We start from the raw sequence: 18,621 nt of genomic DNA on the forward strand, positions 1-18,621 counted from the left end.
ATAGGCTACATTAATATTTGGTCAAACATTTTTGCTGAAAATAGCAGTCAAATAGCAATATGCATACATAATGTTTATTATGAGGAACTGTCATTTTTGTAATGTCACGTTGTAAAAGAGATTGAATGACAAAACAACATTATATTCAATAAAAAGCCTTCAAGAAATATTCCTATAGATTTATTTACTATATCATTTATTTGCAGTTATTATTCACAAATTGGCTCACGAAGAAATGGTTTGAATGGTTGAAATTATATTGTAGTCAGTACTGCAATAGCCAAGAATATAAGGAAAGAGCTGAAAAATAATGCAGTCTGTAGAACTTGTTTGTAAGATGACTTAAGGCCAAAAGACTGTCAAAAGATTGTTAGCACTTGATGTTTCTGGTTAACGTTTGTACTTCCTCCTTGTACTCCTTTGACATCATATTGATGGTTGTTTTTGTGGGTCATTTACCAGACCTGTTTTTCAGGACTAGGGGAATCTACCAAAGTAGAAGTAGTGTTTCCCTAGCATGCACTGTAGTTACAGAAGTAGTGTGAATGCAGTGCAGAAAATACAGGAAACATTTTTTTAATGTTTTCAATGCCCACTACAATTACACATGGCCCAATAGATGCCATCTTACATGTATTTCTACATTCATTTCTATTTTAAGACTGTTACTGTTTTAACAAAGACTTTTAGATTTGTAAAGTTTGCAACATGTGGCCAAAGATTTACGTTGTACATGCAGACCATTCATGTCAGCATTAACAAAGCTCTTATTGTTTGGTTAAACATTGTTTTAGGGAACACAATTTAATTACTGCTTTTAAATAAACACGTTGATATATCATGTGATGTGACATTGCACGTTATTAAACGGCTTTTTATTATTTGGTAACACTTTATAATAAGATGTCATTTGTTAATATTCATTTATGTATTAACTAACTTAAACAAACAATAAACAATGCATGTATTGCATTATTAATGTTAGGTAATAAAAATACAGTTCATTGTTCATGTTAGTTCCGTGTATTAATGTTAACAAACACAACTTGTGATTTTAATAATGCATTAATAAATGCTGTAGAAGTATTGTTCATTCTTAACTAATGTAGTTAACTATTGTTAACTAATGAACCTTATTGTAAAGTGGTACCAATTATTTTATAATTATTACTAGTTTAAACTAAATATGGAAAAACTGTCATATAGCCTATATTTTAACCTAAAATCTTGTTGTTTTATATATATATATATATATATATATATATATATATATTACTTTTTATTATTATTATTATTATTATTTAATTTATTTTTATTTTATTATTATTATTATTATTATTTTTTTTTTTTTTAGATGATAGTGGTCCATTGCTTAAAATACTTGATGGAAAGGAAAATACTTCGATCATGTTTATTACACGTGCTGTTGGTAGTATGTGTTTCAGCAGTGTTTGCAAACACTTCAGTAGTAAACACAAAAATTAGCTCGTCAGAAAGTGGAAAAGTGTGGAAACAGAGGAAACAATTCGTGTATCGTGCGATGCCAAAAGTGCTGTAGTTATCACTTTTTTAATACTCACAAATATATCACAAACTCTTCTTTATTATTAAATAAACTTGATTCACTGTAGTCAAAAACATTCAAACACTGAACTGGACAACGCTTAAAGTGAAAACACGGATAAAAGGAACATGTTCGGTTCATAGTACGGTTTAATTTGTATGTAATTGTGTGAGGTTTATGAAAAGCCTTGTAGTGCCGAACAATGTAGGTCACGTGACTCCTGCTCGGGTTGCGCGCATTGACTGAGGGAAGAGGATCAGTTTGACAGGCGCTCTGACATCGTTCACCAAGTTTATCATGATCTCCCGGGACGAAATACTCAAACCCATATGGTACGCTTTTACTGCTCTGGATGTAGACCGAAACGGGAAAGTATCTAAATCCCAGCTAAAGGTAAGTGAACTACTTGACTATCAACTATAGAAATCACTGTGCGCGCACCTGTTCGAGCTCCAGTTTCCGTGTATTAAGGCTAAAGAGTTATGCGCAGTCGTTTATCCACTTAAAAACTGAATTTTGTTCATAAAATGAATTTACTTGTACATATGTAGACATATTTATTCATACAGATATTATAATCTGGATAAAGTGAAAATACATTTTCAGTTACACATCTAGTAGACAGTTTCTATCTGAAACCAAGATTATTCCCTTTCGATACCGGGCTTCAGTTTAGGGTAGACTGAGTACAGTCAAAGTAATAAATTACAAAATTACAGTAGTTTTTTTTTTTTTTAATTCAGATTTATTTATTTGCTTTATTTCATTCAGATTCACTTAAACAAAAACAAAATGTAACGCTAGAAAAAATAGGGCAAACAGTACAAATGTAAACATAACTGTAAAAATAACATTATACACATCTGTATATTCCACAACCTAACCCTAAACCTACCCATCAATTAAAACTTCCTGCATTTCTACGTTTTCAGTATTTCTGTATGAATTATAAGATTGTTTCCTCATAGTAACCTAAAAAATGTTCCCATAAGGTTAGAATTTACTTGTATTACTATACTTGTGGGGACATTTGGTCCCCATAACATGTACACAAACACACACAGCATCTGAATATGCATTATATTTTTTTATGATTGAACTGTTACTGCATACATAGCGACGTAGAAAGGGTGTAGTAGTAGTATTTGCAATGATATAACAATCATAAAATAATAATAAGCTGTTCATTGTGGAAGGGGCATCGTGAAATGAAAATCTCACCGTGGAAAAAATCAAATAACTTTGGCCGATATCTTCAGAGTGGAAAGACGCAAAGATAACACTAATACACATGTGGAGCACAAATCTCGGCTATGGGTTCCTCTGTAAGCAAGTTATTTAAGGTGTTTCAACTGTACACATTTGTCAGATGGACTCAGTCTAGCCTACTGACAGCTGAACATTAGTCCTATTTTTTTTCAACAGACATTTGCAGATGGTAATATTCAGTGTTGGGGGTAACACATTACTAAGTAACGCATTACTAAGTAACGCGAGTTACGTAATAATATTACTTTTTCCAAGTAACTAGTAAAGTAACGCATTTTGAATTTCTAAGAAAATATAGAGTTACTTTTTCAAATAAGTAACGTTAAAGTATAAGTTACTTTTTTCCCCATTTATTGATTGACAAGTTTCCTGTGGGAGTAAATATGATGTTATTCTAGACTAAATGTGAACATGCAATAATTCATCTCACTCATAAAAAACAGATTCAGTATTCCTCAAAATGAATAAAAACAGTGAAATGCAAACTCAGAATATAATGCAACCCTGCAATAATTAAATGTTAAATAAAACAAATATCCTTTATGTATTTAACCCCATTTTATTAACCAGTGTCTTTGCTGCTGACTTTTGATGATGCAATTCAGCCATACTAATAAGCAAAAATTACTTTAGATAAACTAACATTTGTGCTTCATTTTTTTTTTATAGCTGAAGAGTGATCTCCTGCATAAATGTACTTTTCTTTCAGCCTAAGATGAATTCATTTCACTTTTTGGTGTAAAAGGGCTTTTACATTAGATTTGTTTTTTTTTGTTAAAAACAAAGAAGCAAGCCCTGCCCAGATATTAAAAGTAACGTAACGCATTACTTTCCGTAAAAAGTAACTAAGTAATGTAATTAGTTACTTTTTCAGGGAGTAACGCAAAATTGTAATGCATTACTTTTAAAAGTAACTTTCCCCAACACTGGTAATATTAGATAATGAGCAAGAGAGACAAAGACAAACTAAATGTTTGCTAAATGTCTGAACGCTTGATCAGTCTTGCAAGACCTTCTCAGGGGTGTTTGCAGATGTATGTTCACTGAAGTGGAGAAACTGTGGATAAACTTAGATTTTAGGTTATCACTTTATGCAAAGTTGGATATTTGATCAAATTAAAAGATAGAGTAACCACTAGAAGCTGTTGTATCTTTAGTATTTTTCCATTATGATAACTACATAAATCAACATTGAGAGCTACAGTATCTTCAAAGTCACTGGCCTTTGTCTAGATTACAACTTTCCTGTACACTTGCTTGACTGCTTTTTTATTACTATCCACTCTCACAAAATTTAAATATTGATTTTTTATTGCTAAAATTGTAAATTAATTCACACATCATGTACATGCCTACACAACTAATTTTTGGCATTTAAATGTGATCTTGATCTATTTTGCAACGTGATTGAAACCAAGTGGCATACAGTTGCTATCTATCTCTCTGCAGGTGCTGTCTCACAACCTGTGCACCATACTGAAAATCCCTCATAACACTTCAGCCCTGGAGGAGCACTTTAAAGATGATGATGCGGGACCAGTGTCAACACAAGGATACATGCCCTACCTTAACATGTTCATACTTAGTAAGGTAATAAATGCATTGTCTCTTATCAAAGCACAGCCTTATTGCTGTGTTTCACCCCAGCAGTTTTATGATGACAGTAATAGCGTGATGTTCTTGTCCAAATAATATCACACTCGCTATCACCAGCACAAGTTTTTGTCTAACAATAGATGTTTATCATTACCTCTAGAATAAGGTTACACATCATATCCTACAACTCACATAGGCATATTCTTTTTGTGTGTGTGTCTGTTTTTCTGTACCAAGACATTCAGTGGGGTCCAAAATTTAGGATTCAAAATCTAATTTTAAATGAAAATTAAGGAAGAAATGAATGAATGTTGTGGCACAAAAAATAAAAAAATGTATGTGTACTATTTGTGTATGCTAATCGAATAAGTACATTTGTAACACTGAGCATGTGATTCACTTTGCTACTGGATACATTGAAGCAAAAGTGCAACATATTTAAGCTGTGAAATTCATGTGCATATTTTGGTTTAACTCAAACTGCGTAATTTATAATATCAAATTAAAAGCATCTTCACTAGTGGTCCCAATCTTTTGGAGCCCACTATTATTTAATTGATGAGGTAATTCATTCATAATTTAAATCAGAAAATTGGCATGAAAAAAAAAAAAAACAAGTATGTAAATACTAAAGAAGATGAGACTAAAATGCTAAAACGACTGTAGGGAAGTTCATGTTCATGAGCCGTGACTTATGACTCATGGGGCATGAGACTTGTTACTCACAAATTAATATTTTTTATCTGTCTCCTACTGAAAATAGAAATGAAAAAGACATTAATAAGACTTAAGTGGCTGTTTAATATTTCATACAGTTTAGGATGAAGTATGCAGTTTGTGCGCTACTTGTGTCACTTAGCATAGAATTACAAAAACGAAATGCAGTTATTCTTGTTCTTACAATATCTTACCATTTTATCCGCGGCTTATACTTGTTGAGAAGAAACTCCACAAGTTTATACACATACCACATTTTATACAAGTACCACCAGTTTATCCTTGTTTAACCCTATTGTCTGTCTCTGAATATTTTGGGAAGTCTTTGAAATTTGTAACCTGTAACTAAATCTGAACAACTTTTCTAAAATAATGCATCAGCCACGGTTCCTCATCGGTTAAACACCCTCTTGCTCCGCCTGCTACAGTAGCTGCACCCCAAACTATCGCTACTGGTTAAGCTGGAAAGACATTGACAGATATAAGTGGACTACTCTAAATATTTTGATGGTGCCTGGGAAGATCTGTTTTTACAGTTTTGGGGGAAAACAAACTCATGAATCGCATACTGATAGTCACTAAATAATAAACTGGGTTAAGGGCTGTCAAATCGATTACTCACATCTAAAATAAAAGTTTGTATATATATTAATACGTATATATATATAAATACACATACATACATGTATATATTTAAGAAATATTTACATGTGTATGTATATGTTTTCATATTTATTTATGATTTGTATTATATTTATATTGCATATATTTCTTAAATATGTACTTGTATGTGTGTATATTTATATACATATAAAACTATACCGTACACACACACAGCCCTCTCTCTCTCTCTCTCTCTCTCTCTATATATATATATATATATATTCTCATAAATACACATTTAGATTTGGGATTTGACAGGCATCTCTGTATCTGCATCAGTCTGTAAATTGCACTTATTGTCTGTAATTTGCACTGTAGTGTTTCTTATTTTTCTCATTTGACAGAAAAAAAAACAAAAAATATTTTTTTTTTATTAAATAAAGTGCAAAACATTAGCTTTTAGTAGCTTAGTAGCTTTTAGGAATGTTTTTCTTAAAAGAGAAGTTCACTTCCAGAACAAAAATGTACAGATAATTTAATCACCTTCTTGTCATCCAAGATGTTTATGTCTTTCTTTCTTCAGTTGTAAAGAAATTATGTTTTTTGAGGAAAACATTTCAGGAATGTCCTGGTCCTATATCGCTGTTTTACCCTTTTTGCAAAGGACGTTTGACCTGCTTTGCACGTTCACTTTGTAAACACTGGGTCAGTACTTCTGCAGCCATGTAGGATGAGAAGAAAATGAGATGGGAGTTTTTCGACATACCCTAACTGTATTGACCCAGATTACACAGAATATGCATGCGCATCGCAGAGGCAGTCAAAACGAGCTTTTGAGGTTAAAAAGTATATAAATGGTCAATTAAAAAAAATAATAATAATAATTTAACACCAGTGGAACCTGTTGAGCTATTCTGCTTCTTTTCGACTTCACAGTTTGACATGTTGTGCATTCAGAAATGCTTTTCTCTGTAGCACTGCTGTAGCATGTGGTTATAACTTCTGTAAAAGTTTCTGTTGCCATCCTGTCAGCACAAACCTGTTTGACCAATCTTTTCTGACTTGTCTTCAAGGCTTTTTTTTCCTTCCTAGAACAGTTAGTCAACACAAGAAAAAATCAAAGGGGTCATCGGATGCTAAGTTCAGTATTTCATGTTTTTGAACATTAATGTGTTTTGGCAGTGTATGTACAAATCTACCCTATAATGATAAAAATCCATGCAGTGGTTTTTAATTAATCTGTAAAAATAATATCCTCTTTTTTCAAATCGAGCTATTTTCAGATGCCTGTCGTTGTGGCGTCACACAGACAGAGGCCGCTCCCACGATAGTTGATTGACATGAGCGTCTTACCTCAGATCAGCTGTAACAGTCTGCCCTCTTTGTTTCGATGCCGGAGCAGGGATGTAAGTTAGACAAGAATCTGATTGAGCGATTGAGGTGTTGTGTTGCTGGATATAATAATGAACATAGTGGTAGTCATTTACTCCCGACATCTGAGCCGCTGAAAATGCAGTAGATTACGTTTGTTTGTGAAGGGAATGCGCCTCCCGATCTACATATATCCGTCTATGTTCGTGCAAATCATTCGTGATCCAGCTTCACTTACAGCAGAAGTGAGTGTAAGGGGTTTTTTTTTTATGAATCTTTGTGATCGCCTTTCCTAATAATGTGCTAGTTAGCAAGTTTAGGTTAAACGCTAAGTAAACAATCCCTCCGAGCTGCTCGTCACTCCACAGAGAGAAGAGAGGGGCGGGGGAAGCAGAGCTCATTTGTATTTAAAGCAGCCTCGACCAGAATGAGATGATTTTTGCAGAGCTGATTTTAGCAAGGTAAAAAGGATGTTGTTTTACACAATCATTGAGAATTTTTAACCAAAGTATATTATAGACTTTTCATTAAGACACTAAAGAATCATATCAACTTGTAGAAAATGGGCATCCGATGACCCCTTTAAAGCCTCTGCAGTAAGATTTCAAATTGTAGCCCTAAATTAGGTTTATTTTGAATGTTTTAATGGCAGATCCAGGCCAACTTTGACTTCAGCGAGCTGAATAAGATGTGCTGGACTTTATCTGCACCAAAGCACATCAGTAGCAAACATGTGCTCATCTCAGGAAGTGATACCTACAAGGTCTGGTGCATCTTCAACTTTCTGTCTGAAGATAAATATCCACTGCACATTGTCACAGAAGAGGTAGGTTCTAGTGCTTTTAGTGTGTTTTGTATCTTTTTCTAGTTACATGATATCAGCTAGAAATAACACTGTATCTTTGTGTTGTAACAGCTTGAGTACTTCCTGCGCAAGCTGTTTGCAGCAATGGGTTGCAGTTGGAATGAGGGCAGATTTGATGACTACAAAATGCACCTTAGTGCAAAGAAAAAAAATCTGAATGCTTGGGAACTGATTGAGCTCATTGGCATGTGCCATTTCACCAAGGGCATAAACCCTCAGACTCTCTCCATGGGCATCAATGAGGTCTATCAGGAGCTTGTAATGGATGTTATTAAGCAGGTGGGGATTGTGTTAATGTATTTTATTACAGACATTCTAGATCTACTGTTGTCCATAAATGACAGAAAGGTTGTTGCCAATTGCTGTTTTTCATTCAAAAAGGGCTATATGATCAAAAAAGGCCATAAGAGGAAGAACTGGACAGAGCGATGGTTTGAGCTCCATCTCAACTACATGTCCTATTATGTGAGTGAAGACCTCGTAGAGCAGAAAGGATGTATTTCGCTTGATCGCAACTGCTGTGTTGAGGTAAAGCCATAACATTTGTTAAAGTAATTTGTTGTAATCAAGTTGAATTTTAAAGGCATTTTCAAGTTCACACAAATAAGAACATTGTCATCATTTACACACCCTCATGTTATGGAAACTTATTTCAGCTTTTTATCTCACAATTCAGATTTTGTTCTCAGAATTGTGAGATAAAAAGTTGCAATTACCATTTTTTTGTTCTCTGGCAAAATTAAGCTTCCATATCATGTCAGTCCAACCCTGTATGATTTTCAGTGAAAGCAGATGTTTAGCAGAATGTCCAAGCTGCCCTTTTCCATACAATAAAAGTCAATGTCAAATGAAAAAAACACCTAAAGTACCATAAAAAAGCTGTTATGATTTATGCGCTAAATTGCGAGTTGTAAATTAATTCTTCTGATGAACACAAAAGAGGATATTTTGATGGTAGCCACTGACTTCCATATTAACATAGTCAACTGTTTTGTTACAAACATTCAGATGTCCATCTTCCACAAGTTGATGTGATTCATTGGGGTCTTAATGAGAAGTCTATAACATACTTTGGTTAAAATTTCTCAGTAGTAGTGTAAAAAACACCCTTTTTACCATGTCAAAATCAGCCCTTTTCAGAGCGATCCATTTTATTGCATTTACCTTTAAATGCTAATGAGGTGTGATCACCCCGCCCCTCTCTTCTGTGGGCTGACAAGCCATTCTGTTTACTTTAGCCGCAGTTAGCCATGTTTAGCTGCAAAACTTGCTAACTAGCACATTATTAGGAAAGGCAATTTGCGAAGATGCATAAAAAACCCTTAAACTCAAAAGGGTGGATTTTTATCATTATAGGGTGGTTGTGTACACACACTGCCAACACGCATTTATGTTCAAACAACATGTAAAAGTGAGATTTGCATCTGATAACCCCTTTAAGAAATATATTTTGCACTTACTGTATTTTTATACCAACTTCAGCACCTCATGCATGTACAACATCTTAAATTATTTCATGACCACAACATGTTACATTTAATATTTGGAATGAAATGAAAGCCTGAATAGAAACAAAAGCTATGACAAGAAAACTTATAGGTTTGGAACAATAGTAATAGTGAAAAAATATTGATAGAATTTCATTTTTGGGGTGTGCTGTCTCTTTAAATCTCTAAATTGCTCTGTCTTTTTGCAGTCCTTACCAGACAAGGATGGAAAGAAAAACCTCTTTATTGTAAGATGTGTTGAGAAAAGTTTCGAGATCAGTGCATCGGATAAAAAGACAAAACAGGAGTGGATTCAAGGTATTACACATCTGTGCTGGTTATGGACTGTGATAACATTTGTATATTCACAACTTAATGTGTTCATGTGTGTTTAGCCATCCAGGACTGCATTGTCCGCATAAGGCAGGGCCTTTCCTCCCCACACCGAGAATCCAGACAGAAACGCAGGGAGCTGAGAAACAGGATGAAAGCTGAACAGGAGGCCATGGAGAACAGAATGAGACAGCTGCTGTTGGCCAACGAGAGCAAGCAGGCCCAGCTGGAGGTCTTGAGCAAGGTACCGTGGCCTTCCTTGAGTCATTGAAAGATACAAATATAAGTTATCTGCTCAAACGTCTTATTTCAAGCTATTTTAGTATTGTCTCTGTTGGAGATGATGAGTTCTATAGCTAGTGGTAGCGTTGTTGTTCATTGTGTAATTTAGGTTACGTAAATTGCATGATACTAGTTCGTTTTCAGAGAGTGGTCCACACAATAACGAGTCCTCGCTAACAAATAAGAATCAACTTGGGCATCACTACTCTCTCATGAAATCTTTTGTTAATGCTCACTTTTTATCTTTCATGTCTCTTCAGCTACACTGCCTTTTCCATTATCTTTGCTGGTAAAGCAAGATAATAAATTAATTCCAGTGTTAAAATTTTTGCTTTTTGTATCACCAAACAACACTACATATTAGGAATGCAACAATACAGTTAGCCCAAGGTTCAATATGTACCTCGGTTTTTAGCCACGGTTTTCAGTTCGGTTCTGATAGCTTGCCACATCATTGTTTTGTTTTTTTACATCGGAAGAAGCATGGGTTATTATATGTCTGCTTAATATTTCTTTTGATAGAGAGGTATTATTTTTCCGATTTTTATGCAAATTAGTATGGGTTTCATTCGTACTGGATGCCAGAGGGCGCTCTTGTGCAGAAAATTCACATATGTGTCAAAGAGATAACACTGATGACGTTCCAGCCAGGAAATCTCTAATATGGATAAAGGCATCGCTGTCGCTGTAACTGAATAAAATCAAGATAGAACGTTAAACGTTTTGAATGATTAAATGTAAGGACAATAAACATTCGTCTGTAATAATATATGGTTCATCTGTGTTCTTCAAGCCATCTCGGGTATTTTCATAAGCCACTGCTAATCAACATACAGTATAGAATATGTTGTCTGTCTCTTTCTTTGATAAGTTATTTCAAACATTCGACTGATGCTGTGAAGTAAAAATAAGTTATAATGTTCTCTTTTGTTGGACAACAGGTTTAGAAAGGCTTATCATTGCATTTCATTAGAAGGGAAGATGCTCTGCAAGTGTTGCTTTTTCAAATATAAACAGGGAGGTGTTTCCTCATCTCAGCATGTGAAATCACGGGCACACACACAGCAAATTTTGAGAGAAATAAAACAAGGAAATTATTTAAATGCAAAACCGAAAAAACGTGATTTACACGTGCGTATTGAACCGTGGATGTCTTACCAAACGGTTCGATATTATATTGAGTATTGTGACATCCCTACTACATATACAACCATACAACATTCTGATGACTCTTTATTATAATATATTTCTTGTGTAAAACTTTTAAAATTAGCACCAGATTACTGAATGCACCTTTAAAGGGGTAATGAAATATATTTTTAGAACTTTATATTATATTTCTGAACTGTAAAAAACAATTTTTTGAGTCAACCTAAAATAATTTGTTACCCTGCTACCTTAAAATTTTAAGTTCAGTCAACTCAAATAAGTTTGGTCAACTTGAAATGTTACGTTGTACTAAGTGACAACTTTTTTGAGTTGACTAAACAAAAAATTTTGCTTGTTAAACTTAAAAGCTGGGTAAGTCACTTAGTACAGCTTAACATTTCAAGCTGACTAAACCTTATTGAGTTGACTGAACTTAAAATTTTAAGGCAGTCGGCAGTTATTTAGAAAAAATGGCAGCATGTGGAGGATTATTAGGAAAAGAGTCCGTTGTGAAATGAGATAAAAACATCTTGTTTAAATCCTCTGGGACATAGTTAAAAATAAACTTAAAAATAGTTTGATCATTTAGAAGGATATGCAAAGGTTTTGAAGATGCACTTATGCACTTATGCAGAATCGCTCTTATGACTGATGGACAAATATAGTGATTAAGAGCACATATACACGTTTAGGGGCATGTAGTGAAAAATTTAGCTGTGTTTCAGAAGGGTGGAATCAAAAACTCTATTCACAAAAACTATTTTAAACTGGGGAGTTACCTCTGAGTTATGAAACTCACAGTACCTCTCTATTAAAACATATTTTCATTTTGTTCTCTTTTCACTGTTACCGTCAGTTCCCCTTTCGTCTTATTTTTATTCACTTACATTGTTTGTAGCACACTATTAGTAATGGCTACACTATTAGTAATATGTTAAAGTTTCACATCCTTGTCATACTTTTTAATGTTAACACTTTAATTAGTTTTCATATAACATTTTTGATTCTAGGAATCCTGTTTGACAGTGAAAGGAAGCTCTTAACTGAGACATAGATAAATGTGTAGATGTTTCTAGAACATTTTTTGTTGTTGTTAAAATATGCTAAAACTGCTATGGAAACCATAGCCTTATGATTAGTGGCTTCAAGTGGCACTTCTCCGCTGTCAAAAAAGCCCAAAAATATAACTTAAAAAAACAGCTTTGTTTATGTTAATTAATTATTTTTGGGCACCTGCAAAAGAGCACTCCTGAGCAATGAAGCCACACTTCCTGTGTATGGTCTGTTTTGACAGTCACTAGTTCCTGTTTGATATCTTCAATCTCAAGGGATAGTTCTGTCGTTAAGTTGCACTTTATCGCCTGTGTCTGTCTTTCATCAGTCATAAAGAAATTATGTTCTTTGAGGAAAACATTTCTGCATTTTTCTTCATATAATGGACTGATATGGTGCCCCAATTTTGAACTTTCAAAATGCAGTTTAAATGCAGCTTCAAACGATCCCAAATGCAGTTGCAAACGATCCCAGCCGAGGAAGAAGGGTCTTATCTGGTGAAACTATCGGTTATTTTCATTAAAAAAATACAATTTAAATACTTTTTAACCTCCAACACACATCTTGCCTTGCTCTCCATGATCTCTGTGTATTCTGACTCGAGACAGTTAGGGTATGTCGAAAAACTCCAATCGTATTTTCTCCCTCAACTTCAAAAATAATTTTCAAAATCATCCTACATCACTGCAGAAGTACCGACACAGTTTTTGCTAAGTAAACATGCAAAGAAGATCAAACACCTTGATCTTCAAAAAAGGTAAAACAGCGATATAGGACGATTTTGAAGTTGAGGGAGAACATGAGATGGGATTTTTTCGACATCCCCTAACTGTCATGAACCTGAATAAAAACAGTCCAGGCAGAGTAAGACAAGACGAGTGTTTGGCATTAAAAAGTATATAAATTGTATTATTTTTATTAAAATAACCAATCGTTTTTGCTAGATAAGACCTTTCTTTCTCGGCTGGGATCATTTACAGACGCATTTGGGATTGTTTAAAGCCGCATTTAAACTGCATTTTGGAAGTTCAAAATTGGGGCACCATATCAGTCCATTATATGGAGAAAAATGCTGAAATGTTTTTTTCAAAAAATATTATTTCTTTACGACTGAAGAAAGAAAGACATGAATATCTTGGATGACAAGGGGTTGAGAAAATTATTTGTAAATTGTTGTTCTGGAAGTGGAGTTCTCCTTTAAGTAGCATGGCTATATTTAGCAACAGCCAAAAATACATTGTATGGCTCAAAATGATCAATTTTTCTTTTATGCCAAAAATCATTAGGATATTAAGTAAAGATCATTTTCCATGAAGATATTTTGTAAATATATCAAAACTTAATTTTTGATTACTAATATGCATTGCTAAGAACTTCATTTCTGACAACTTTAAAGGCGATTTTCTTAATATTTTGATTTTTTTCTAGATTTTTAAATAGTTGTATCTCTGCCAAATATTGGAACGCTCCATACCTCAATGGAAAGTTTATTCATTCAGCTTTTAGATGATGTATAAATCTTAATTTTCAAAAATTGTCCCTTATGACTGGTTTTGTGGTCCAGGGACACATTTTATGTTATTCTGCCTGTAGTTTGGGATTCATTCAGGCTCACAGAAGCCATTCATGCTTTCACTTTGTCTGGATTGTGGCAGGACCTGCAGGAAGCATCACTGAGGGGTGATTTGGAGGAACAGAGAAGACTTAAGACCCAAACAGAACTACTGGACCAATACAGACGAGACCTGGAGCAAGAGAAAATGGTAACTACAACATTAACTATGTCCAGTGGTTGAACTGTAAAAAAATTTCAAGGGGGATGGTGGGGCAGTGGGACAGGGGAGGATGTGGTCCTGTGATTGCAAATGAACAAAAAAAAAAAAACATATTTTTATTTAACAAAAAATAAGCTTTACTTAAATGACCTGTGGTTTGTGAGCTAACGATGATGCAGCAGGTGGTTAAAATGCGAAGCGCCCGGGGGGCATAAACAGCGCACAAACAATTTTAAAAAGGCGCCTCTCACTGCAAAAAACATGTTCTGTCGGGGCTTTATTGTGTTGTATTTTTTTTAAAGAGCGTCAGAGGTTGCACTTGAACCATGTTGCACGAAAAATTATGAAAACATGCATGAGCTTGCGCGCAACTTGTTAAAATGAGCTCTGATTGAACAATCAGTGTTTTTAGTAAATAAATTATTACATGTAATGAATATTAATATTAATAACTTGCATAATAAGTTTAACATAATATACAGCATTACTAGAGGGGATGCTTTTTGTCTTTTTTTTTTTCCAACAAGGGAGATGCCTCCATGGTTGCCAAGTTTTCACAACAAAACCCAGTATAAACCCAGTATAATTTCGAGGGGGGTTTCCCCGGTAAAAAAATTGTGTTCAAGGGGGTAAAATACATGTTTTTGGTGGGGTTCCTCTGGTAAAATTAGCATTCCAGGGGCTAAATTTTACATTATTGGGGTTGTTTTAACCTGTGGACATGAAAAACAACCCACAGCAACAGTATGAATGTAGCCTAATTCCACGGGAAAACCGCAGACATGGCAGCACTGATGCCATCCCCCCGCCGACGTAATCTGACCTTTTCAACATGACTACATAATGCGTGATGTTGAGCTAGTGCAAGCTATTGTTGTTGAAAAGTATATAAATTTGTATTTTTATTAGAAACTGACAGATCATTTTGTTAGATAAGATCCTTATTCCTCGGCTGGGATCATGTAGAGCCTTTTAAAGCTGCACTGAATCTGCAATTTGGACCATTATATAGAGAAAACATGGATTATTGTGGATTATGGTAGCGTTGTTGTTCATTGTGTAATTTAGGTTATGTAAATTGCATGATACTAGTTCGTTTTCAGAGCGTGGTCCACACAATAACGAGTCCTCGCTAACAAATAAGAATCAACTTGGGCATCACTACTCTCTTATGAAATCTTCAGTTAATGCTCACTTTTTATCTTTCATGTCTCTTCAGCTACACTGCTTTTCCCATTGTCTCTGATGGTAAAGCAAGATAATAAACTCATTCCAGTGTTAAAATTTTTGCTTTTTGTATCACCAAACAACACTACATATTAGGAATGCAACAATACAGTTAGCCCAAGGTTCAATATATACCTCGGTTTTTAGCCACGGTTTTCGGTTCGGTTCTCATAGCTTGTTACATCATTGTTTTGTTTTTTTTTTACATTGAAAGAAGCATGGATTATTATATGTCTGCTTAATATTTATTATGAGAGAGGTATTATTTTTTCGATTGTTACGCAAAATAGGATGGGTCTCATTCATACTGGATGCCAGAGGGTGCCCTCGTGCAGAAAATCCACATGTGCGCCAAATAAGTAGCACTGATTACGTTCCGTTCCAGCTAGGAAATATCTAATATGGATAAAGGCATTGCTTTCACTGTAACTAAATAAAAACAAGATATAACGTTAAATGTTTTGAATGATGAAATGTAAGGACAATGATTAAATATATCTGTAAGCCATTGCTAATCGACAAACATAGAATATGAGAACTTTTTTTTTGGACAACAGGTTTAGAAAGGCTTCCCTTACTAAAAAGAAGTATACTTCAAGTTTATTTTATTAAGTATACTTAAGTAAAGTTCAAGTATATTTTTAAGTATACTTTATGTAGTAACTATAAAAATATCAGTGTAATACTTGTAAGTGTAATATTTCATTACTCCTTGGGACTAAATTGGCCCACTTTCTATTATATAAAAGTATACTTTATAACAGTAGTAAATTTTGAGTACTAAAACTTTGAATACTAAAAGTGAACTTATAGGTATACTGGTTATAGGTATATTGATAGTTTACTAATTAAATACATCTTATCATTTTAGTACACTGAAGTATAATCTCAGCAAACTACTAATTTTTTACTGCAAGTATACTCGTAAGTTATCTTTAAGTTACCTTTACATCATACTTTAAGTATACTACGTCCATATTTAGGTATTAATTTGTATATATTTTGTTGAATATGAATATGATATGAATATCTGAACATACAAAACATAAAAAAGAACAGTGTATCTGCTTGTAAACAAAAATATTTTATTCTAACTTCATGCATTCTTTTTTTTATAAACACTTGAATGTACTTAAGTTTCATAAATAAGGGGGGGGGGGGGGGAATAATAAATGAACAACAATTTGAACAAAAAGATAAAAAAAGACTATGCATTGGATTCAAAATGATAATCAAAATGTTGATGGAGTCTTACCTCCTCGTGGGTCTATATTTTATTCCACAATGTTACAGTTTGATGATGTTTTATGTTGGGCGATCGTGTTAGTTTAGGTGTGACACATCACACCTAACATCTGTTGTTTCGGTTTCTTCTTCGCTTGTGTTTTGGAAATTCTGTACAGAGGATGTGTAATAGTGCCCCCCCACCATATAACAATGAAAACATGGATTCTTGGAGCACAACTGTATAGCTGAAATATATTTAGACTTTTTCTAAGTATAAGTATACTTAAATGTCATTTTAAGTATATTTATGAGAAGTACATAAAGCAAATTTCGGAGAAGTGCATGAAAAGTAGACTGAAAATATATTTTCCTATTTTTAGTTTAAAAGAAATATACTAATAGCACACTTGAATAAACTTCTTTTTTCATAAGGGTTATCATTGCATGTCATTAGAATGGAGGTTGCACTGCGTGTGTTGCTTTTTCAAATTTAAGCGGGGAAGCGTTTCCTCATCTCAGCAACTGAAATCACGGGCACACATAGCAAATTCCTAGAAATAAAATAACTCAATTATTTAAATGCAAAACCAAAAAACCGTAATTTACAAGCGCGCATTGAACCGTGGATGTCGTACCGAATTGTGACATCCCTAATAAACATCTTGGATGACATGGGGGTGAGTAAATTATCAGGAAATATTTATTCTAGAAGTGAACTAATTCTTTAAGTCTATTTTTTAAAACTCTTGTATTGTTGAAACTTTGGGTGTCCGTTGATTCTAGTGTTTAATTGTGATTAATAAATTTTTTTGTAGTGAACATATTGATACATTCAGCTCCTTTCTAATATAAGAATAAATAATGTGTGATATAATTTCAGCAGAAAAGCTGCAAGTGTGCAATCAAGCGCAACATCAGTCTGCAGTTATGCTCGTGCAAAAAAGGCCTGATGTAATAAAGAATTGTCAAATTGCTTCTTAGGCTCGAATGCAGATGGAAGAGCAGGTGGTTGAAAAGGCCAATGAAGTGGAACAGTACTGGCAGCGTATGCAGGAACTGGAAGAAATGTACCGTCAACTGAAAAAGGCATTAGATGATGAGAGGCAGGCCAAAGATGATGAAGAAGCCCTGCGCAAACTGCAGGCCAGGTGCAGTGCACAAACACACAGCATTAAGTATACACATCCAGTAGCCTATGTTTTACCCCACTGCATTACGCATTATGTTTGTGTGTTTTATTTGCAGGCTTCTACAAGAGGAGGCAAGCAAGAGGTTTGAATTAGAGCAGATTCACAAGCAGCAGCTACAAATCTTATCCCAGTCCCAAAAAGAGAAAGAAGAGCTGGAAAGGGAGCGGGCAGAGAAGGAACGTGCCCTGCGGGCTGCACAGGAGCAGCTGGAGAGCCTTACAAGACAGAGAGAAGGGGCGCAAGAGGAATACATGGTAGCAGTTTCATACTGAAAGAGTGTTTAGTATTTTTTGTTTTGTTTTGTTTGCTCAGTCAAACATTCAACATTCTCCTTAGTATATTTTGCTTTCCAACCTATTAAATTTAGCTGTTTTTACTCTCTAGTACAGATGTCCATCTCATTAGCTATAACAGCCATTGAAAGTGTTGTTGGTTGTTGTTTCCTCTTTTCTATGTGATAAAAAATGAAAAAATGAAAACTGCTGAAAATTTACTCACCTTCAGGCCATGCATGATGTAGATGAGGTTGTTTCTTAATTAGAACAGATTTGGAGAAATTTATTTTTCGCATTGCATCACTCGCTCACCAGTGGATCCTTTGCAGTGAATGGGTGCCGTCAGAATGAGAGTTGATAAAAACATTACAATAATCCACACAACTTTATTACATTGTTTAATGCCTTATGAAAGTGAAAACGTCTAGGTTACGTACGTAACCCTCGTTCCCTGAAGGAGGGAACGGAGACGTTACATATGGGAACTCGCTTGAGAGTCCAATCATCTCCAAGCCTTATTCAAAAGTCCAATGAACATTTATGAACATTGGCGAGTGGTATTTGCATGCCGAGCCACTCCCCCGTACATACGGGTATATAAGATGGCGGTGTGCAACCACTTATTCAGGCTTTTGCTG

General features: G+C 34.5%; 1 protein-coding gene across 1 annotated transcript in view; it reads left to right on the top strand.

Annotated features, from left to right (window-relative positions):
- The first annotated feature begins 1,782 nt into the window (after positions 1-1,782).
- Positions 1,783-18,621, top strand: part of swap70a (switching B cell complex subunit SWAP70a) — a 24,529-nt gene continuing 7,690 nt past the window's right edge. Inside the window, exons 1-10 of the mRNA XM_051114483.1 lie at positions 1,783-1,957; positions 4,283-4,423; positions 7,773-7,946; positions 8,037-8,264; positions 8,367-8,513; positions 9,682-9,790; positions 9,868-10,049; positions 13,945-14,052; positions 17,500-17,666; positions 17,764-17,962. Of these exons, the coding sequence (XP_050970440.1) occupies positions 1,862-1,957; positions 4,283-4,423; positions 7,773-7,946; positions 8,037-8,264; positions 8,367-8,513; positions 9,682-9,790; positions 9,868-10,049; positions 13,945-14,052; positions 17,500-17,666; positions 17,764-17,962 (1,551 nt within the window). The 5' untranslated portion in view covers positions 1,783-1,861. The remainder of the gene's footprint in view (positions 1,958-4,282; positions 4,424-7,772; positions 7,947-8,036; positions 8,265-8,366; positions 8,514-9,681; positions 9,791-9,867; positions 10,050-13,944; positions 14,053-17,499; positions 17,667-17,763; positions 17,963-18,621) is intronic.

The sequence above is a fragment of the Labeo rohita genome, chromosome 7 (assembly GCF_022985175.1).
Source record: "Labeo rohita strain BAU-BD-2019 chromosome 7, IGBB_LRoh.1.0, whole genome shotgun sequence".
NCBI classification, from domain to species: domain Eukaryota; kingdom Metazoa; phylum Chordata; class Actinopteri; order Cypriniformes; family Cyprinidae; genus Labeo; species Labeo rohita.